The following is a 24,246-nucleotide window of genomic DNA, read 5'->3' as shown; positions in this document are numbered from 1 at the left end:
TCCGGACACGCTTGTGTGAAAGAGGCCTAAAGGGCATCTGTCAGCAGATTTGTACCTATGACACTGGCTTACCTGTTACATGTGCGTCTGGCAGCTGAAGGCATCTGTGTTGGTCCCATGTTCATATGTTCCCGCATTACTGAGAAAAATTATGTTTTAATATATGCAAATGAGCCTCTAGGAGCAATGGGGGCGTTGCCGTTACACCTAGAGGCTCTGCTCTCTTTATATAAAGTGTGCGTTATATTTTTCTATAGATTTTAAGATAACATCTATCTGCAGCATTTTTGGCAAAGCAAAAATAGGATAAACTCAACGAAAAACTAAAAAAAATAAAAAAAACTATAAAAAACTGGGTAGAATATGCAGTTTATTATTATAGACGCATCCGAAGGTTAAGACTGCCTCTAGGAATCGAGGGAGGCCAGCCAGTATCCTATCCTTGGGGCCGATCTTCTTTTGAAGTTGTTGCAGAAACCCCCATAATCATCTTATAGCATCTTGTTGCTGTCTGCCTCTATGTGGACAGGTAATATTTGCATGTCGCTGTACAGTGGACCCCCAGAATGAATATTACTGGTGGGCCCTAAGCATCCCAGTCCGACACTGGGCGCGCTCCATTATGGAACAGCTCACCTACCTAAACCAAAAATGAGTTACCAGTAAAAGTTTCTGATGAAGCTGGGATCAGCCCATGACAATAAGTGATTGATCTCCTCCTCTTTTTTCCCCTTCTCGGCTAGGTGACCACTGCACATATCACAGAGCTTGCTCACTACATTCTCCATTCTAAGTCAATGAGTCATTTTCTGTATTCGTTTTCTTATGTCCGGGTACCTCCTTTCTGCGGCCATTGCGGCAAAATGTCTGCCTTCATCACCATGCAAAGAAAATAGAAAAAATGTACAATCAGAAAATATAGAAACATATTACAAAAATAAATAAATTAAATTAGTAAAAAAAAAAAAAAAAAGGAAGATGGTACATTGCTTTCAAGTTCAATATCAGATCAGCGGGGTACGACACCCCTGCCAATCAGCTGTTTGAGGAGACAGTGGCACTCCCGTGAGCGCCTGTGGCTTCCTCTCAGCTTACCAAGGACAGCGCCGTCCATTGGATAGTGGCTGTGCTTCGTATTGCAGCTGAGCCTCATTCACTTGTCTAGGCCATGTGACCCATGAACGTGACATCACTGACCTAGAAAGAGGCTGCAGCGGCCACCGAAGCGCCATTGCCCCTTTAATCAGCTGATCAGCAGGAGTGACAGGAGTCAGACCTCTGCTGATGTGATATTGGTGACCTGAGAATACGCCATCAATATCAAAATCTCAGATTACCACTTTAAATAAGGCTCCGTCATCAATAGTTCTACCTAAGTTATGCTGTAAGCCGTACTTGATACGTTTTATTAAAATTTCATAATTATTCTAACATTATTACTCAATTATTAACTTAACGAGTTAGAAGCCAGTGCGATTATTTTAGAATGGGAGTTCATTTTCCCCTTTAAAAGAGATTGGCTATTAAAATGTCATGGTAAGTTCTGCACATTTCTGAGTTTAGATGAGATGTACTGGCTTATTCCATCCACTTCTGGGAGACATCAGATAAATTGTAAAGGAGTGTCCCTAGATCAGGCTGGATGGGAGACAATTGGATACATCACAGATGGCTTTGACCTGTGGTCCCTGTGTAATCCAGTCTTAATTGCAGCGCTCTGATTAATATGCCCTGCTAATTATCACTGTCAGCCTCCATATAGTCCCAGACAGCACTGATCTGCTCCGAACATCGTCCCCCAGGAAGAGCATTAACATGCCTCACAGCTGTGATTATGGCTCTGCTACTGTAGCTCTGCTAGATTTAAATGCCTTTGCGGGCCTGTTATTTCACCGCAGTTCCATAATGCCGTAAAAGGTACATGTAACATTTAGTATGCAAATTATTCAGTGCTATAAGATAAGATTGATGTGCCTTTGCCGTTTGTTAATTTCAAATATAGAAAAACCGTTGTATAAAATGCATTTAAGGCTACTTTCACACCAGCATTTTTTGCGGATCCGTCATGGATCTGCGAAAGCGCTTCCGTTACAATAATACAACCGCATGCATCCGTCATGAGCAGACTCCGGTTGTATTATGTCTTATATAGCCAAGACGGATCCGTCATGAACACCATTGAAAGTCAGTAGGGGACGGATCCGTTTTCTATTGCGTCTGAGAAAATGGATCTGTCCCCATTGACTTACATTGTGTGTCAGGACGGATCCGTCTTGCTCCTTGCCACATCGCGGACAGAAAAACGCTGCTTGCAACCAAACGGAACGGAATGCATTTTGGTGCATTCCGTTTTGTTCAGTTCAGTTTTGTCCCCATTGACATTGAATGGGGACAAAACGGAAGCGTTTTCCCCCCGCTGTTGAGATCCTATGACGGATCTCAATAGCAGAAAGGGAAAACGCTAGTGTGAAAGTAGCCTAAGCTGGCAAAAAGCCACAACGTGCAACTGATTCCACGTTGCATGAAGTTTTGCATGAATTTTTGCAATAGACATAAGTTCATGTGACAATTGCAGAAACTTGCTAATTTTTTGGTGTCACTCCAAGTCACTGAAAAAAAAACAACTGGTAAGTGCATGTGATTTCTAAGTTTGCCTATGGGGGAAAGTATTTAAAGCTTCCATTGTCGTACAGACATTTGTTGCAGATCCCCTAGGCTTATCCTCTCCTGGATTCATGTGCATTTGCAGGTAATCTGACAACCACAGTGCAGAATAAATGACCGCTGATTGGCTGGATTTCCGGAAACTTCAGAGAGAAAAAAGCCAAGGTGGTCCTAGAGACAAAGGGGCTCTTCGGGATTTAACAATTGATTATCTTTCCTTAGGATAGGTGATCAGTGTCAGATTGGTGGGGTTTGGACACTCTGCTACCCCGCTGACCAGCTGTTACAGAATAGCGCCTGTGCTGAAAATAGGTGCTGGAACTACGCAGCCCTGTCCATTGTATAGCAGAGGGATGGAGCTGTGGCGGACCAGTGACGGAGCTACATCCAAACAACGGATTGTACGGGGGTGGGGTGTCAGAACCACTGCCGATTTGATATTGTGATCACAGGCATAGGTCACCAATTGTTAAATCCTGGAGGAACCCTTTAAAGGACATATCCACTCGTGTCCATTAGAATAATGTAGATAAAAGTTGTAACAGTGGCAGTCTGCTCCTGCCTCCGCTTTACTTACTCACTTTCCACTGGTGTCACCGCTCCTTCTTCTCTTATTCTGGCACCTCAGGGCTGTAGAGATCTCCTGTGTGTTCTGGCAGGCTGATCTTTCCTGCACCTCTAGGGCTCATGCACTCCCTCTGGTTCTTAATGGGCCCTAGGGTACTTTAGGTACCTTCCCCTGTGTGAGGGAGCTTCCTGTTTCTAGGTGTCCTGCCAAGGTGTTCTATATTGTGATTTTCTCCTTGTGTACCGACTTGTGCATGCTCCTGGATACAGACCCTGTGTTGCCTGCCCTGACCTACGGACTGTTTCACAGATTTGCACATACTCTGCCTGCCCTGACCTTGGCCTGTTACTGACTATGAGCTTTGCCCGTCCGTTCGGTGCAATGCACCGGTGTCTCTTGACCCCTTGGGTTAACAGCAAACCACACAGAGACTTCTCCAAGAAGTAGGGGCTTGGTGTGATCCCAGCAGCGTAGCCCAGATACCTACACAGAGGACTATGGCCCCTTTCACACGGGCGTTGCAGGAAAATGTGCGGGTGCGTTGCGGGAACACCCGCGATTTTTCCGCACGAGTGCAAAACATTGTCATGCGTTTTGCACTCGCGTGAGAAAAATCGCGCATGTTTGGTACCCAAACCTGAACTTCTTCACAGAAGTTCAGGCTTGGGATCGTTATTCTGTAGATTGTATTATTTTCCCTTATAACAAGGTTATAAGGGAAAATAATAGCATTCTGAATACAGAATGCATAGTAAAATAGCGCTGGAGGGGTTAAAAAAAAAGATATAATAATTTGACTCACCTTAGTCCACTTGTTCGCGCAGCCCGGCATCTCCTTCTGTCTTCATCTTAGCTTTTTGTAGCAACAAGGACCTTTGGTGACGTCACAGTCATCACATGATCCATCACCATGGTAAAAGATCATGTGATGACCGGAGTGACGTCATCACAGGTCCTGTTTATGTAATTAATGCTCACCCCAGGTCCTGTTCAGCAAAGAAGACAGAAGGAGATGCCGGCTACGCGAACAAGTGGACTAAGTTGAGTAAAATAATTTTTTATATTTTTTTAACCCCTCCAGCGCTATTTCACTATGCATTCTGTATTCAGAATGCTATTATTTTCCCTTATACCCATGTTATAAGGGAAAATAATAATGATCGGGTCTCCATCCCGATCGTCTCCTAGCAACCGTGCGGGAAAATTGCACCGCATCCGCACTTGCTTGCGGATGCTTGCGATTTTCACGCAACCCCATTCATTTCTATGGGGCCTGCGTTACGTGAAAAACGCAGAATATAGAGCATGCTGCGATTTTCACGCAACGCACAAGTGATGCGTGAAAACCACCGCTCATGTGAACAGCCCCATAGAAATGAATAAGTCGGTATTCAGTGCGGGTGTATTGCGTTCAACTCACGCATCGCATCCGCGCGGAATACTCGCCCCTGTGTGAAAGGGGCCTAAAGGGTGAAAGCCAGGCAGGCAACCACTAGTCAAATCACAGTGGTTCCACTTCCACCACATTGCAAAAGTTCAATAACTTTACAAACACATTACATATCCGTCACACTTCCTAAGTTAGAAATTGTATTACAGTCCAGAGCTGCAATCACAGTTCTGATGATCGTCATGGGAAAGAGAATTATGGATTCTAATACATGCTGTAACTCAGCATAAATACAAGATAAATAATACACTGTATTTATAAAACAGCTCAACTTTTCTGTGTAACTGTCACACTTGCGTTGTTAATTCCGATATTGAGATCTGGCAGAGGAGATCCATTTTGATCTAGCACATCAGGATTCATCCGTTCCATTAGGATGCGGTTGTGTGAAATCAAAACAGAAAAAAACAGACCAGTTAATAAAAACATTGAAAGTCAATGGGTGACGGACCTATTGTTTAGGCTACGAAAAAAATTGATCTGTCACCATTGACTTTTATTATTTTCAGTGCCGGATCAGTTGTTTCCCCTTTTTTTGAGTGGACACAAAACTGCAGTTTGCAGCGGTTTTGTATTCGGTCACAAAATTGAATTATGCCGGAACGGAAGGCATCCTGATGCAGAACAGAAACTACTTTCACACTAGCGATAATATTTTCCGGTATTGAGATCCGTCGTAGGTTCTCCATACCAGAAAAAAACACTTCTGTTTTGTTCACATTCATTGTAAATGGGGACAAAACAACTGAACAGAACGCTCCAAAATGTATTCCGTTCTGATACCAGAGAGCAAACTGCAGCGGTTTACTGGGACTCCAGAATGGGGAATTTCCCAGCTTAGGAGTCCCTGTTCTGACTCCATATATGCATATGTCCATATATAGAGTCAGTGTTATGCACATGAAAGAAGTATTCCCAAGCCTTGTCATTATGCTTAGGGACACCCTGTATATATAAATCTAATTTAGACTACATCTGTGTGGGGATTTGAACTCACAACCTTCTACAGTAAGGGTTAGAACCTTAACAACTGGACTAGAGCTTTATGTCAGTGCTGAAAGACCTCATAGAAGTTTCTCTTGTATAATACAAAAGAAACTTCTATGCTGTTTTTAACAGAATAGAAACTTCTATGATGTTTTTCAGCGCTGACATAGCATTGAGCACTATAGCCCAGTGGTTAAGATTTTTGCCCTTAATGTAGAAGGTTGTGAGTTCAAATCCCTACAGAAACTTTTTAAAAATAGAGGCTAAATAAAAAACTTAAATACACAGGGTGTTCCCAACAGTGAAAAATTTTAAATATGATCAAATAACAGCCGTATTAACCCACACCAATTTTTTTAACTTGTGTAACCCATATTTAAGTTTTAAAATGTTTCTGTGGGGATTCAAAATCACAACCTTCGACAGTACAAGTAAAAGTCTTAACCACTGGGCTGTAGAGCTTAATGCTTAGTTAAAGCTGAAAAACCTCATAGAAGTTTCTCTTGTATAATACAAGAGAAACTTCTATGGGGTTTTTCAACACTGACTTAGCATTGAGCTCTATAGCCCAATAGTTAAGGTTCTGGCCCTTAATGTAGATGGTTGTGAGTTCAAAACCCTACTTGAACTTTTGAAAAATAGAGGCTAAAAATGTTTTAAATACCCAGGGTGTTCCCAAAAGTGAAACATTTGATTATTATTATTGAGCAAGACATAAAATATGATCAAATAACACCTGTATTAACCCACACCAACCTTTTTAACTTGTGTAACCAGTATTTTTTTGTTGGGAAAGGTGGCTACCCTAACAGTTCCCCCCACTCAGGACCTCTATAGGCCCGCTCACTGCAGCAAGCTAAGTCTCATCAGGACTCACTTCGTAAAAAAATATATTTTTCTTTTCATTGCGATATTCTGACCGTCATAACTTTTTTTATAGTTATGTCCACGGAGATGTGTGGGGGCTCATTTTTTGTAGGATAATAGTATAGGCACTTTCGCATGCGGCGATGCCCATAATTCAATTTTTTGTTTCTTTTTATTTTGGGGAATGGGGGTGATTAAAATTTATATATTTTTTTATATATATTTTCAAAACTTTTTTTAATTTTTATTTTCTTTTTGTTAAGTACCCCAAGCAGACCACAACTTACAATCATCAGTTGTAACTTGCTCCATTATTCTGTATAGAAATCACTATATCACAGCTCAGTGCTGCCATCTAGTGGCCTGAACTGGGATATACTAACAATTAGCCCGGAAGCCTAGTACAGGCTGCGACTCATTTTTAGAACAGGGTGCTTTCCCTGATCTCCTCTGGGGGAAAGCGCACCTGAAGAGGAATCCCGCGCTTCCGGTTTTTCACACTCTCAGATGCCGTGAGTAAGGGGAACTCATTGCTGTGAAGGGAAGGGGGCATGTGGTGTATTCTGGGGCCATGAGGGTGAAGAACTGTGTGAGGAGCTTTGCTGGGTGTAAATCTGTGAGGGAGCACAGGAAATCGACAGAATATTACTGTGTTGTTAGTACATTATTTCAAGATTTGGGGCCCCACTTTAGATTTTGCCCAGGGCCCTGCATGTGGTTCCAGGCGATCAGGATAAAGCAACACCACCTAGGACAGAAAAATGAAACTATGTCAGATACAGACACAGATGTAATATTATCGAGTTCTCAGTGCTTGCAAGGTGTTGATGAAGTCTTCTGACTGTCCTGTAGGTTCACTGATAAAGAACGTGTGCAAAGGTTACTTATTGCTTCTCTCAAGCTTCCATTATTATAGCAGCATCTATGTCTCAGACGTAGACCTTACCTTAATAATACTTGACATGGACAATAACCTTGTGCCACTGCTATCCCGACTTGCTAGAGCAGCTGTCACTTCCCATTGATTTCCAGTTGCAGATGTGCTCAAAGTCAAACCATGCTACGTGGAGGAACCATTCTGAATGGAGAGACTTAAAAGACGATCCCCTCTTAAATATTAATATCTCTGAATGTTTAGCCTGGAGGATCCTTTAGTTATAAAATCAAATGGGCTTTGTTTTAGTTACTACAAAAATGCTTAGTGGTGTTTTTTTTTTTTTTTTTTATGCAATTCCCATGCCAACCTAACCATTATAGCACACAGCCAGAAAATACAGTACACTATTCAATAGTTTTTGCTTTTTCCATCACAATAAAGGTAATATAGAAATTGCGTGCATAGCTAATAATACAATAAAAGTCCTATTGCTACATTTTTCTTTAACCGTTTGACATCACTACATGGACTAGTGTCCTGACAACCACCCACCGACAATCTTATAAGAAGTGACATCTCCCATGAAGTCACCTGTAGAGTGATGTCACATCCTAGCACGGTGGCTCAGTGATTAGCACTAATGCCTTGCAGCGCAGGGGCCCTGGGTTTGGATCTAACCAAGGACAACCTCTGCATGGAGTTTGTATGTTCTTCCTGTGTTTGTGTGGGTTTCCTCTGGATACTCCTGTTTCCTCCCACACTCCAAAGACATAATGATAGGGAACTTAGATTGTGACCCCATTGGGGACAGCGTGATGCTCATGTCTGTAAAGTGCTGTGGAATACAGTAGTGCTATATAAGTGCATAAAATAAATATAAAAGTGGTGCATTAGGGCTTAGATACAGGCTACCCCTGCTCTACAGCTAAATCACAGCTTCAGGTTTAGCATTCACTTTATAGTCAATTACTTGTGATGGCACCGTCATCCCCTGTGACAGACACAGCAGTCAGTGTCCATTATGATGTCATCACAATTGTAAAATCAGTTCAGTTTATAGTGACATCATCACTTACCATATTCCTTCCTGTGACATCATCAGCCATTCTGCTTAAATACACCCGACAGTGTGAATGACAAAGCTAATTATGATGTCACCACTGTCATTATCTGATGTCCTAGTGCCCTACAAGGTACTCACCAGCCAATAGAGGGAGGGATTTATCATAGGCAAGCATTTTACATTGGTCTATGATATCCCCTGAGCTGCTGGAGGATGTGCCTGATTTATGATGAGGCGCACAACTTGTAATAAATTCGGAGCATCCTCCTCCAGTAGTCTGTGCGCCTAAAGTGAAATACGCCAGCTAGGAGGTGTAGTAAATTTAAATCTTTTTTTTTTACACCACAAAACTGGCATAAAAGAAGATAAATATGCCAGGCCTGCTGGCCGTGCCCCCTTCTTTGGAAAGCCTGTAGGCCTCTAGGTGGAAGCACTGCATTGGAATATACGGATTCTTGTGTTCTGTAATGGCCAACATTTCATTACTTAAAGGGGTTGTCCCATTACTAATGTAAAAAATGAAAATCAGACATCATATAGTACATGGCAATCTCATTCTAACAAAGCTAGAACCAGCCCTATACCTCACATGGATCCAGAGATCTCCCCATTCATTGCACTGCTAGATTGATATCAACCTGAAAGCTCAAGGGGAGTGTCTTTTCTGCTGCAGCTAAGGGGGCGTGTCTCAGCTCTCCCAATCACAGCTCAGGAGCCAGTTTAAGGATGAAACTGAGCAGGTGCGGCCATCTCAGTGAGCAGGTCAAAGAAATAAGAAAAAACAAACAGCAGGTGGCGCTATACACATACAGTTTATTGAATAACTCAGTGGCTATGCTAAATTTTGCAACATGCAATTACAAAAGTATTCAGATCCAGGTGCTGGTTTAAAAACTCTAGAATATTTTCATGGAACAACCCCTTTAATACAAATGGCTAAATGATTATACTAATGATTGCATGTTGCAGTCCCCTTGGGGGCCAAAAAAAAATTTGTAAAAGTTTAACCAAAGGTATCACCACTCCCAAAAATGCCCGTACTACTAAAATATAAAAATATCCCATATGGTGAAAAAATAAAAATCTAAATTGTTGATTCACAATTTTTTTCTTCGCTTCATCTACCCAAGAAATGAATAAAAAGTGATCAAAAAGACATAAATGCCCCAAAATGGTATTAATAAAAAACTACAGATCGCCCAAGTGACAGATTTCTCTTAGAAAACCATTTGAACATTTTTTAACTATATCCATCTTTGATCTGAAACCTAACATAGTAGAATTTGAATTTGCTGTATTTTGTATACATTTTCAGAAGACACTAGTGGTTTCCTTTGAGGTGTAGAATTGGAGCTCTTATGTGTAGGACTTACCTGTAGTTTTTGGGTTTCTATTTTGATTTCTTGTGTTTTGTAGTTAGACCCAGAGATATAGACAATGATATCTCAAATGACCACAAACCACATATTGAGGTTTGCATTTACCCCAGCACAGATTAATGAGAAAGCATTTGACAATAGCAGAGGTGTAATTTGGGTGGCCAGACATCTGGTTTTTAGGCCGGACAGTCCGGTTTTTATACATTTCTGATCCTCTGTCCAGCACAAGGCCAGAAGTCCTCCATTTTTGTGGTTAAGCTGACAGCCGGCGGCCTCCGGCTCAGCCATGGTCACTTTAAGTATCCCCGACAGGGGGCAGGACCTGGCAGCACATCTAGATCACAGTGTGCTGTATCGTGACTTCACAACGTCATCAGCGATGTAGCTGCTGCATGCAGCACCGGACAATTCTGTTTTTTACAGGCGGAACAGAGGAGCGCGGGATGTGGAGAGACCGCGGGTGCCCCCGCTGCCACACTTGCCCAGTCTCTATCTACAGAGTCTGTACAGACTACAGTACAGTGTACACACTCAGTCAGACAGACACTCATCCGACTGGTGAAACCACCCTCGCCAGCCAGGTCCAGGCAGCAGCATTCTCAGGCATTCAGCTCAGCCAGCCCCCCTGGACGCAGCCAGCCGCCAGCCCACACTGAGCCCAGCCTGCCTCCAGCGTTCAGGTGCTTTCAGCAAGTTTATTCAGGCTGAGCCAGCACAGCAGCCAACCCACACAGACAGTCCACTAGGAATTAGGCCCAGGTATTACTACTAGTTGCCACCTGGCCTTGGTATCTTCTGTATATGATTATGTATATGAGCTGGTATAAGTTATACATCTGTCCTCTTCTGGTACCAGAAGATGTATAACTTATACCAGCTGTACATATATAATTATGTGCAGAAGATATTCAGGTTATACCAGCATGGTCCATATCACTATATACAAGAAGATGTTATACCGTATAACACATTCTTGAATATAGTGATATGGAGCATGCTGGTATAACCTGGGCATCTCCTGTATATAATTATATATGTACAGCTGGTATAATACAGGCAGATTTAGACTAGCACATTCATATTCATAGTCACAGGTGCATATCCATAAAGCAAACATGGTTGATAAAAAAATAAAAATGGTTGCACAACTTTACACATACAAACAATAAAGCTGAGAATATGGATCATTCTAAATTAAAGTGGTATTATACCTACTATAAATGAAAAAATTTAAGCTCTTAGCGCACATTTTGATGAAACTTGTGTCGGACCCATCTACCAGGCGTCAAGGTGGCTTCCGCAGACAGGTACCTGTCACTAATTTACCACCTCTCTTGGACTTATCTAAGCCTACATTATCAGGGCAGTGTAGGAACCAGCTACATTTTTACTCTGCTCAGAAGCCCCAGGCAGATGGGCGTTGCTCAGTCTAAAAGAGGCGCTACCCTCAATATATACTACAGGAAGATTTAGACTAGCACATTCATATTCATAGTCACAGATGCATATCCATAAAGCAAAGATGGTTGATAAAAAAAATAATGGCTGCACATTTTTACACTTACGGAAGCCAACTTGACGCCTGGTAGATGGGCCTGACACAAGTTTGATCAAAATGTGCGCAAAGAGCTTACATTTTTTAATTTATAGTAGGTATAATACTACTTTAATTTAGAATGATCCCTGTTCTCAGCTTTATTGTTTGTAAGTATAAAGTTGTGCAGCCATTATTTTTTTTTATCTACATCTGGTGTAAGTTATACATCTTCTTGTATATGGTAATATGGAGCAAGCTGGTATAACCTGGGTATTTCCTGTATATAATTACCGTATTTATCGGCGTATAACACGCACAGGCGTATAACACGCACCTTCATTTTAAGAGGGAAATTTCAGGAAAAAAATTTAAATTTCAAATAAAGAACTATAATAAGGGTAGCTCAGAACTTTTTTTTATTAATATTATTACCACTTATAAAGGTAAATAATGTAAAAGGATGACACTTATAGGGCTCTGTGGATGACACAGATCCCCATAAGTGTCATCTACAGATCCCCCATCAGATGGATCAGTGTGGAGAGAGGAGGCGGGGACACTCATGGCGGGGCCCGGTGCAGTGACTCTACTCTAATACACCGGGCCCCGCAACTGTTAAACATTCAATCTGATCTCTATAATTGTAGACGCGCTGTACAGTGTACGGTACTTACTGTAGTACCGGAGGTATAACATTAAGACGGCGCAGACCGGCATCTCCCTCGGTCATGCGCCGCCTGTCTCAGCTCCCTCCTCATGCGCCGCCTGTCTCAGCTCCCTCCTCATGCGCCGCCTGTCTCAGCTCCCTCCTCATGCGCCGCCTGCCCCAGCTCCCTCCTCATGCGCCGCCTGTCTCAGCTCCCTCCTCATGCGCCGCCTGTCTCAGCTCCCTCCTCATGCGCCGCCTGTCTCAGCTCCCTCCTCATGCGCCGCCTGTCTCAGCTCCCTCCTCATGCGACGCCTGCCCCAGCTCCCTCCTCATGCGCCGCCTGCCTGCTTATCTCACTTTATGAATGAACAGGCAGGCGGCGCATGACAGAGTGAGCTGGGGCAGGCGCCGCATGACAGAGGGAGCTGGGACAGGCGGTGCATGAGGAGGGAGCTGCGGCAGGCGCTGCGCCGTCTTAATGTTATACCTCCGGTATGTAAAAACATGGCTTCTTAACATTATATCGGCGTATAACACGCATACATCATTTGCCCCCTATTTTCAGGGGGAAAAAGTGCGTGTTATACGCCGATAAATACGGTACATATGTACAGCTGGTATAACCTGGGTATCTCCTGTATATAATTACATATGTACAGCTGGTATAACCTGGGTATCTCCTGTATATATCATTATATATGTACAGCGGGTATAACCTGGGTATCTCCTGTATACTGTATATAATTATATATGTACAGCTGGTATAAGTTATACATCTTCACTTATTCAGTGATATAGAGCATGCTGGTATAACCTGGGCATTTCCTGTATATACTTATATATGTACAGCTGGTATAAGTTATACATCTTCTTGTATACAGTGATATGGAGTATACTGGTATAACCTGGGTATCTCCTGTATATAATAATATATTTACAGCTAGTATAAGTTATACATCTTTGTGTATACAGTGATATGGAGCATGCTGGTATTACCTGGGTATCTCCTGTATATAATTATATAAGTACAGCTGGTATAAGTTATACATCTTTGTGTATACAGTGATATGGAGCATGCTGGTATAACCTGGGTATCTCCTGTATATAATTATATAAGTACAGCTGGTATAAGTTATACATCTTTGTGTATACAGTGATATGGACCATGCTGGTAGAATGTTTACATTCTGTTCATAATTGTATCTGTATAATGTAGTATTGTGCATGCTGTAGTATTGAACTATTTTGCGCCACTGTCCCGCTACGATGTCCTCCTTTTCGGGGTTCTGCAAGAGGCCACCCTAGGTGTAATGTAGTTTTTGTTCAGTGTTGAAATATTCATGCCATAATGATTGTGTGGAGTATTAAATCAAGTCCACGGAAAGCTACAATCAATACAAATAAATACGTACAATTTGTATGGCAGCATTAGATCTTAAACTTGCTGAGTAAAAAGCCATCCAAGCAATAAAATATTTAAATGCAACTGGACCATTTCTTCCATCCTTCGCTGATTAATTTTACAATATATCTTTATAGTTGTTTGAAGCTCCTTTTTTTTTTTTTAAAGGCTCTGATCAGCAAATCTCTAAAAACCGCTTAAAAAAAAAGTATACCGCACAGTGTGCAATATTTTGTTTTTGCTGTGGTCCATTTTATAAAAAAAAACACAGCAGACTGTACTTTCCGATACAGTAAAATGAAGGCATACTGTACAATACATGCCCTATCAGACAGGGCTCCAAATCCCCTGCATACAGATACAGTTAGTAGGATAAAATTCATGCTGCCTTCATCCTCCGCTTGGAAGGCTACTGCATACTCTTTCTTCATTAATGGGGTTGTTCAGAATTTTAATAATGATGGCCTATCCTCAGGATAGTCCATCAATATTATATGGGCGCTGGTCTGACACCTCCTTCTCTCAGCAATCAACTTGTTTTGAGTAGCTTCTGTGTCGGAGGTTGACACCAAAACTGCACAGCTCCTTCTTTGTTCAGTGGACAGAGCTGGTAACTGCAGCCCTGCTCCCATTAAAGTGAATGGAAGTAGCACTGCAATTACCATTTCTGTTACAAGGTAACAGCTGAACGGCGGCAGTGCGGGGTGTCAGACCCCCACCAATCTGATATTGATGGCCAATGCTGAGGATAGGTCATCAATGTCAAAATCCTGCATAATCACGTTAAACCCAACAATATGACAGTATGCAGAAATCTTCTAAACAGACAGACTTTGAATTTAAACTTCTTGAACTAGAGTTTCCTTCACTTTAGGCCTCATGCACACCGCCGTCGCCGTTTTGTGGTTCGCAAAATGTGGATACTGGCCGTGTGCCTCCTCCAGGCCCTGTTGTAGAAATGTCTATTCTTGCCCTGCAAAACAGACGGCCACACGGATGTGGACAGCACACGGACGACATAGAAATTGATGGGTCCATGGAGATCCGCAAAAAAAATGCTGATCAGGCGCAGACTGAAAATACGATTGTGTGCATGAGGACTTACCTTGATGTGACTACCCTGGACCTGTTTGTCATCTCGTAGAACCTTCCTGCAGGTGGCCTGTGCTCTCTCTCAGCCTCTTGAGTTACATGTCAATGAATAACTAGATCTTGTATGAACTGAAATATTTTTCCAAATTTAGAAATGTTGGTTAAATGAGTAGTTTCAACGTTATTTACTGTACCTTTCTGTCTAATACGTTATAAAGTTACGCTCAGGATTTAACGGCAAATGACTGAGGCCGGGATATGCCATTACAAGCCAGGGCATGCGCAGTGAAGCGAAGTGTAGCTGCCTCGGCTTCTTATGCACACAGCGCTTGTGCTGGATACCACCAGGGCTGGCTTGTACTGACTTATCCTGGCCTGTGAGATGTCAATCAAACTTGGAGGCAGCAGCATCAGCTTCATGACTCCTTACTGGTAGGCTTCATGCAGCAATTAATAAAAGGTATAAAGGCATGTTCCGAAAATTAAGCAGCAGCAGTAAAAGTTTGAGGTAGCGCTTTAGGGGGCATAATTTGTCCTGACAGTTTCCTTTGAATTTGACTAAGAGGGTTGAATATCACAAGCGTGGCAAGGCCCCTAGACATTATCAGAGAAGGCTTATCCATTAAAAATGTTTTTTTTAGACATGTTACAATTCTGACTTTGCTTGCTTATCAGGTGTGGTAGAAGCGTGCCTCCTGCATCTCCTGAAGAGAAGGGCGGCTGGATTCTTGAGGAGTGATAAAGTTGCGGCTTTATTCATGAAGGTTGCCAAGACATGTGCCACTGCTGCAGACATATGCAAGAAAGTGCAAGACCTACAACAGCAGGTGGAAGGCAGGTGAGCAACAATCTGTATTATTAAATCTGCTAAAAGTAGACACAGATTTACTAGGTATATGAACCCGTGGATTATTATTATCATCCTTCAAATATCTCTCAAAGACCTTAAAGGGATTCTGTCACCAGTTTTAACCCCCTCCAGATAAAAATATGGTTATGTTCAGGGAGCTTTACTGATTCCTAATGTGGTCTTATAAATGTAATCTGTAGGCTCATTTTGCCTAAAAAACGCTATTACTAACCTGTCATTCATAAAAATAAGGTGCCCAAGGGGATGTAAATGGATCCAAGCTGCCGCCCGCACCCGCCGCCGTTGGTGCCCAGCTCCGCCTTTCCTGACCTCAGCGCCGCCTCATAATCCTGTGTGACGCCTCCGGCTCTCCCTCCCTCCCCCCTCCTTCTGCTCTAACGTCTCGCACGTGCGCACAGGCCTCTGCCTGATGCGCCCGTGTGGACTTCTCCGTTCGGCTTCATGGAGCGAGTGTGCAGGTCATCGGGAGGTTGAGCGAAGTGCCGGCGCATGCGCACTTCGCTCCATGAAGCCGAACGGAGAAGTCCGCACGGGCGCATCAGGCAGAGGCCTGTGCGCATGCACGAGATGTTAGAGCAGAAGGAGGGGGGATGGAGGGAGACCCGGAGGCGTCACACAGGATTATGAGGCAGGCGCTGAGGTCAGGAAAGGCGGAGCTGGGCACGAACGGCGGCGGGTGCTGGCGGCAGCTTGGAACCATTTACATCCCCTTGGGCACCTTATTTTTATGAATGACAGGTTAGTAATAGCGTTTTTTAGGCAAAATGAGCCTACAGATTACATTTATTAGACCACATTAGGAATCAGTAAAGCTCCCTGAACATAACCATATTTTTATCTGGAGGGGGTTAAAACTGGTGACAGAATCCCTGTAACGGATCATCTGTGATCAAGTGTTATGTAATATCGTTATGGCATAGCACTCATGAAACTCCCCCCTTCCAACATATGGACACTGACCTCGCTGCACTGCACATGGTAGTCTGGCAAAAAAACTAGAACTGAAAATCCAGTATACATGATAGCCAAATGGGTAAAACAAATGTAAGGCATGTATATAACAGTCAAAAAATGATACAGTCAAAAAAGTCTTCCATAATTGTTATCACTATCAATTATATCAATATTAACCAGCCTATCAAGTGAACAACAAAGCTGACATACTTTTATTCCAATTCTACACCTACTAATATAATGAGGATTGCCCTTCAGATATCTTCTCACAGCAGCAGTAAACTAGCAATGGATTCCCTATCTATGTAAGAGTTATTATTTTCTTGATTGTTACAGAAGGACAGTGTTTTGTATTTAATTTTCAATGGTGTAGTACTAAATGAAAAGGAAACTTTTGTATACTGAAGTATCTGATTGCTGACATTTAACACCCGGGACCTACACTGATCAGCTGTTTGAGAAGGCCATGGTGCTCCTGTGAGTGCCGCAGTCTCCTTACAGCTTACCCTAGGCCAGTGACGTTACTTTCAGGACTGCCCCTATACATTTTCACGGTACGGCGCTGTGCTTGGTAAGCTGTGAGGAGGCAGTGGTGGTCACTGGAGCGCCTGCAATCTCCTCAAACAGCTAATTGGTGTTGGACCCTCCCTGATCAGATGCTGATGACCTATCCTGAGAGTAGGTCATCAATATAAAAAAAGTCGGAAAACTCTGCTAATGAAAACAGTTTTTTATGAATATTACATTTAAAAAAAACACTTTCTGACATGAGTCCTTTTAAGAAGCTTAAAAGGGTTTTCCAGCTCAAAGTATGAAACATGCAGTCCCTCAATCTTTATCAGACCCCTAAATCAGATCAGCCCCCCCAATCTTCATCAGCCCCCCAATCTTCATCTGACCCCTAAATCAGACCCCCAATCTTCATCATACCTTACATCAGACCTCCAGTCCTCATCAGACCCCTAATTTTCATCAGACCTTAGGTCAGACCCCAATCTTCATCAGACCCCCAAATCTTACCCCCAGTTTTTTCATCAGACCTCAGATGAGACAAAAATAAATAAATAAAACAACTTACCTCTCCTGCTGTGGATGGCGCTGCCATTCGGGAGACCCAGCTCACCCTTCCTGCTGCGCTGTACTGTGACCTGACGTTGTACAGCATAAGGTCATAGTGGGTGCTCCCACGCACTACATCCTGACTGTACGCTGTAAAGACACAGCTCAGCGCAGGTCCGGAGAAGACCAAGGAACTGTGAGCGATACCAGTGCCAGCAGCACTACACTCACCGCTCCTGGTCCTACTGTACTAATGAGTGCTTCCATAATGGAAATGACCATTAGTATTGGCTTTATAAGATGCACTTCCATTTTCCCTACACTTTTAGGGGAAAGAAGTGCGTTTTATAAAATAAAAAATACGGTATATTTGCAGAATGTGGTTCTGTGCAGTAAGTATAGCTTAATTCACTCCATATCTGTGGTGCACAGTTGGCGCTTATACCCTGGTAACTTCTCAGTGTGAAAAGATCAATATCCGCCCACCCCGTACAGTCATTAGAGGTGCAATATTATATTTCCACATCTTACCCATGATGGCATTTTAATTACCCTCATGTTATTCTGTGACCTCGCTTCCTAGTAGTTTTCATGGAATCAGCCATAAATATTTTCTCAGAGTAGCTAAGTGAAACGTATTTGTTAAGTGCAGTGGTGCTATGTCCCTTGCTACAGTCATAAATGGATTGACGAAAGTGCCTGTTACGACATCGTGACACCAATGAGTAAATGACACAAACACAGGATCACAGCCGGCTTTAATAAGAGCGACCCGTGAGGTGTGACCGTACTCCGCGCTTTCTAGTTTACAGAAAAGTGCTGCTCATTTCAAGTTAGCAATATGTTAGTTCTGCTAATTAATCACCGAGATCTCACATGGCTTAGTGCTGTGTAAAGCAGAGGTTCTCTGTAGTAAGGCGAAGGGTCTAGGTCCTTAAAGGGAGTCTGTCACCACATACCTCCATAGGAATCCAAATGACTTTTATGATGCTGATTCAGCTACAGTTTTCCATATCCCGATTGGTGGCCCCATTCCAGAGATTGATGTTTTTATTATATGCAAATGAACTGTTTGGTGCACGAGGACCTCACCATTGCACCTTGTTGCACCTAAAGCTCCGCACTCCCTTTAGCCGTTGGCTGCCCCCCCCCCCCCCCCCCCAGCTTTGAGTGAGAGGACCAGGCAGGGGAGATGTAATCTCGTCTGGCTCTGTGTTTTTGTGTATGCCTGCACTTTGGGAATTGCTGCACATGCAGTACAGCCCTGATGTTTGCCAGGTTTGAAATCATCTTCACTACGCAACCCTGGCAAACATCAGGGCTGTACTATGTGTGCATCGATTCCTGAAGGGCCGGCACACAAGCGAGAAGTCAGAGTCAGGCGAGATTACATCTCCCCTGCCTGGCCCTGTCACTCAGAGCCAATGGGTGTGGCCAACAGCCATAGGAAGCAGAGCTTTAGGTGCAACAGTGACGCCCTCATTGCACCAAGCATGTGATATGCATATACAGCAACCCAGTGGGAAGGAGTAAGGCGGAGAGTGGTGGCTGCAGCGAGGATGGGGGTAGAAGTACTTATAGTGGCTCTCTTTCCAGCTTTCCCTGGACCAGTGCACAGTGAACCGAGAGGCGCACCCCTTCTTCCCCTTGGAGCACAACCTAAATTTGGTGTCTCGTGCCTGATGGTAGTTGGGGTTCCCTTAATGTTGGAAGATTTGAAGAAAGGTGCAAGTCAGGTAAACAGGCCAAGGGTCCATGTTGACCACATTTTGCAATTATGAGGTTGGTTTAGCAGCAAAGTTCAAACAGACATCCTCACTGTAGTAATCACAGGTCTTATCATGTATGGACTGGAAAATCTCACGTGTCAAACTTCCAATATAATCCTTACTTTCGCTCTTTGATCCAGCCACAGGGGTGCAACATCTCTCTTTCTCTCTCAGTTTATCTTCTTCTCAAAATGCGGCACTACAAATACCCAACTGCGGGATTTAGTTCTTTAACATATCCGCAGTCTGCCTCCAAAGTATGCCTGCGTGGGTCCCTCAAGCTTCTTACTCTCCGTATAGTCGACAGATAACCTTGTTAAAAAGTTCATGCAAGTGTCATAGAGTATGGCACCAAATAACAGTATCATACCTTGGCCAAATAATACTTCTATCAGTTGGTAATCAGCAATTTTATACAGTGCTGCCAACACCACCATCTCCTATAAGTATAATATACTGTACAGTGCATATGTAGCAGTTCAGCACATAGCCTAAGTAAATACTGCCAGATAGTGCTCCTATAATACCAACATAGTGTAAACAGCTCTGTAATAAAATATTCAATTAGCGGTGCCATGTGATGTCTAAATAATACTGCTATACAATTAATATTAAGAATTGTGGTGGTTACAAGACTTGGGTTCCAGGCCACCTGAAGCTCTCGCAGGGACTATTGATCTGCTCACCTAGCGCACGTGTCAGGCCAGCCCTTCCCATACGAACTTAACACACCGCCGAATGCGCCGGTGAACTAGTCAAGACTCTTTAGATGTTGCAGTTTTATACCCAATTGTTACAAATTGTTGCAATACTGAAATGTTCAGTGTATTAATATAAATACATACTATATATCAAACTTTTCAGCTTAAACTTGTAGAAGTGGAAATTAGAAGTGTGGAAAAATGTGTTTTGCTAAAAATAAAAAGAACTGACCCAATATCATGACTAGTTCAATGAGACAAGGCGCAGGAAGTTGGCTAATCTCTGTGCATGGTATTCACTAACATTTAATTAACAAGGAAACATAACTTCAAAGAGCAAAAAGTATTAAGGTTTCCAAGACTTGGCCGACCAGCGCGGTTCTGTGAAGTTAATGAGCTGATACTATCGTGACGATTAGCAAATTGACCAAATGTGTAAAAAATTCATTAGCAGAATCTTCTTGACAACCTACCTGCAATTATTTTGCGTTGCAAAGTTATTAAGCAGCCACGATCTGGGTTGCACAAGGCAGTTAACACTTTTAAGAATTTCAGTTAGTTTATGAGACCTGCAATTGCATGTAGCTAGAAACGTATATGGCTGTGTGCACACTTTTGTGAATTATTATTTATTCTTGTATCTACTGTTATCTACTATTGTCTATTATTTTTAGTCACTTATATAGCGCTTACGCATTCCCCAGCAAAGTACTGAGATTAGCGTCATGCGCATCAGACCCTGTCCCCATTGGGGCTCACAATCGAAATTCCAACATGATCTTTCTGTATGTTTTTGGTGTGCGGGAGGAAAATCAGAGCATCCAGTGGAAACCCATGCAAGCATATAAAGGACATACAAACTCCATGCAGATGCCCTTGGTCTGATCTAAAAAATAATGACTGTTAACCACTGAGCCTCAATGCTGCCCATACTTTCTGCATAGGCACTGCCAACATATCCATAGTGCCCCTTTGGACCTGTGTATGATCAGCATGGATATAATTCTTTTTTCCCCCCCAATGTATTATTGGGCACCCTTGTCACACTGCTAGGCTCTGCCCCGCCACACCGTGAAGCCCCACATCCAGCTTAGGCTAAGTATATATCTGTGGTCATGGTTCCGTTAAGAGCCTCTGTCGCAGATTTTGTTGCTATTCAGGAAAGACCAGAAGGAGTCCATTACTGTGACTGGACCCAGTGGACTTCAGCAGTGTCTGGCATATTCCAGATCCAGCAGTGCTTGCTTTGTGCAAGAAGTAAAGCCTGCCCCTGTCCTTGCACAGACATACAGTAAAAAAACTTTTCTTACTATTGGGTCTAGTGGACGACAGCCCCTTCATTCTAGCTATTGAAGGGGGTCTCATGGAACACCTGCTAATACATTTAGAAAACGACTAACAATGTATTTTGGTGCATTCTAACCAGTTGTCTTCCCTGTTCTTGTCTCTTCTCAGCCCTGATCATGTCTCTCAAAATACTGACCTAGGAGGACTTTTAGTCTAGTCTTTTAAGGGTGTATAGCACCTGCCGATTTTTCAGCAAATGATCGCTAACAAGAATTAATAGTAACGCTCGTTAGCTATCATCAGGCAGTCTAATTCTACCGCCAATTGCCCGTTGAACGAGCAAGCACTCATTAAGCGGGCAATTGGAATCTTTTGACATGTTAAAAAAATCATTGTTTGCAGGCGGCAGATCATGGTGTCTAATTACGATCTGCTGCTGGCAAACAACCATTCAGTATAGGGAAGAACGATGGCATAATGATAGCTCCTCCCTATACCCTATACTGAGGAGGAGATCGCTGCATGTAATACCAGCAGTCTCCTCTGCCAGCGAGCAGGCAATTGCCGGGAAGGAACGCTTCCCTCCCAACAATTGCCCGTTAAATCGGGCTGTGTAACGCAGCTTTTACTCTAACGTTCTCCATGATACTTTAATAAATTGCTCAGATGTACAAATTCAGAAACAGAGAGAGACCTTCCAGTCAAGATGAGCACACAGCAGACTTTTCTTCCAGTGTCAGGACTCTTCTTCCTGTACTTGGCTCCTATTTAAAACTATGGCCCAAAAATTTGTCTGCGCAAGAAATCGGTTTAAAATGTTGCACAATTAGGCGCACTTTTTTCTCACTTGCACACGTTGCAGGGATTAGTGTTAAGGGGCAGAGCTTTGCAGGAAAGGAGGTGGGGCCTAAGATTCTCCATTTTGCACCAAAACTGTGCCACAATTCTGGCGTAAATATATTTATCATAGTAATCCAGACAATAGTTGGTATAGAGTCAGAGAAAAGTGTCTAACCCTGCACAAGATTTATCATCCAGCCGGAGTCCCTGTGATAAATCTGGTGCAGGGACAGACAGCCGGTCTACGTTTACTCCATCTACAGGATTAGTAAATCTGGGCGTATGTTTTTTTTTTCTGAAACGCTGCAATGAAAAATATAGCTTTTTAGATGGGGGAGCCTATTGGGATTTCATGCTGTCAGGCAACACAAACCTTTAAAAAGTGAGTTTACAGGCAAACTCCAGCTATTGGTAGACTCAAGATGGTGGCTCACCTCAGGCAGAGTTCTGGATCAGGTGCTGCTAGCCCAGTAAAGAGGAACACCCCTCCTCTAATAGTGGAATATAGCTAAAATCAAAATTAGGGCGAGCACTCACCACTTGGCACCAGTTGGTTATGAATAAAATATTTATTAAATCACAAAGATAACGCGTGTATTCAAAATGTATACTAAAAACTTCAAATGGAATAAAATGAAATAAAATAACAATTCACATGTATAAGAAACTGTTACTAAAATACGGAGTCACTGATATATACAGCTCCGGCGTCCGGCTTGTAGCTCTTGTGATGTGCTGTTCTCTGATCTCGCGGGATTTCGCGGAGTCTCGGAGGAGGTATAGGTCCTGAGTGATACGCAAGATTCTGTGCTCGGCGTCGAGCACAGAATCTTGCGTATCACTCAGGACCTATACCTCCTCCGAGACTCCGTGAAATCCCGCGAGATCAGAGAACAGCACATCACAAGAGCTACAAGCCGGACGCCGGAGCTGTATATATCAGTGACTCCGTATTTTAGTAACAGTTTCTTATACATGTGAATTGTTATTTTATTTCATTTTATTCCATTTGAAGTTTTTAGTATACATTTTGAATACACGCGTTATCTTTGTGATTTAATAAATATTTTATTCATAACCAACTGGTGCCAAGTGGTGAGTGCTCGCCCTAATTTTGATTTTAAACTCCAGCTATTACCAGAGCTTCCCTTTCAATAATTGTAGCAATTCTTAGGTATTTGTATGTAGAGCACAAGGAAACTTCTGCATCTCTAATGCGAAATTACTTAAAAGACATATGGAAATGGCAGAGAACCAAACTCTGACTTCTATACTGGGAAAGCCAGCAACTACTATTCATCACCAGTGTATAGTGATGCATTGGTAATGTCACTGGTGCACTCATTGAAACCCGCTTTCTGAGAAGTGCCGGCTACCAAAAAGAAATGGGAAAACTGCAGTGTTTTAGAATTAATTAGTAACTGTGAACTAAGACAGAAAAGATGATGGAAAATAGCTATCTGTAGCTGACACCCAGTTGATCTCCACAGTTCTTCCAAAGGACCAAAGACTATTGCAGTCAGAAATGGTTTTATAATTAAATTCCTAGGGTGAAGGGAAATAGAGGCATTTCTAGTATAAACTATACTGAACTAGTAACATAAGCAGAACATAGTTTTAATCCGCCATCATTCTAAATTGAGCGAGCCAATACTGGCGAGGCCTAGCTTTGTGATCACAAAGAAAAATCTTTGTACTGAGGATGATGAGTGATGCAGTACAATTATATATCAGGCACAATTTAGAGGTATTTCACACAGCTTGCTTTGTATACAGTGCCTTGAACAAGTATTCATACCCCTTGAACCTTTCCGAAATTTTTCATGTTACACCCACAAACTTACATGTATTTTATTGGCATTTTATGTGATAGACCAAAACAAAGTATGTGTGGACTGAAAAGAAAATGATACATGGTTTTCAAAATTTTTAATAAATAAAAATCTGAAAAGTCTGGCATGCATTTGTATTCAGCCCCCTGGACTCTGATACCCCAAAATAAAATCCTGTGTGACCAATTGCCTTCAGAAGTCACTTAATTAGTAAATAGAGTCCACCTTTGTGTAATTTAGTCTCAGTAGAACTATGGCTGTTTTGTTAGTGAACATTAGTGATCACAAAGAATCATGAAAACCACACACCAGACAGGTCAGGGATAAAGCTGTTGACAAGTGTAAGGGTACTTTCACACTAGCATTTTTCTTTTCCGGCATTGAGTTCCGTCACAGGG

At 42.6% G+C, this 24,246-nt stretch overlaps 1 protein-coding gene across 2 annotated transcripts in view; it reads left to right on the top strand.

The window, feature by feature from the left end:
- Positions 1-24,246, top strand: part of SGSM2 (small G protein signaling modulator 2) — a 393,993-nt gene that overhangs the window by 204,801 nt on the left and 164,946 nt on the right. For both annotated transcript variants that reach the window (XM_044286961.1, XM_044286963.1), the window contains exon 3: positions 15,211-15,373. In XM_044286961.1, coding sequence (XP_044142896.1) covers positions 15,211-15,373 — 163 coding nt within the window. The remainder of the gene's footprint in view (positions 1-15,210; positions 15,374-24,246) is intronic.

This window comes from Bufo gargarizans, chromosome 3 (assembly GCF_014858855.1).
Source record: "Bufo gargarizans isolate SCDJY-AF-19 chromosome 3, ASM1485885v1, whole genome shotgun sequence".
NCBI lineage: Eukaryota > Metazoa > Chordata > Amphibia > Anura > Bufonidae > Bufo > Bufo gargarizans.
The sequence above is the reverse complement of the archived record's forward strand: the minus strand, read 5'-3'. Positions and strand labels throughout refer to the sequence as shown.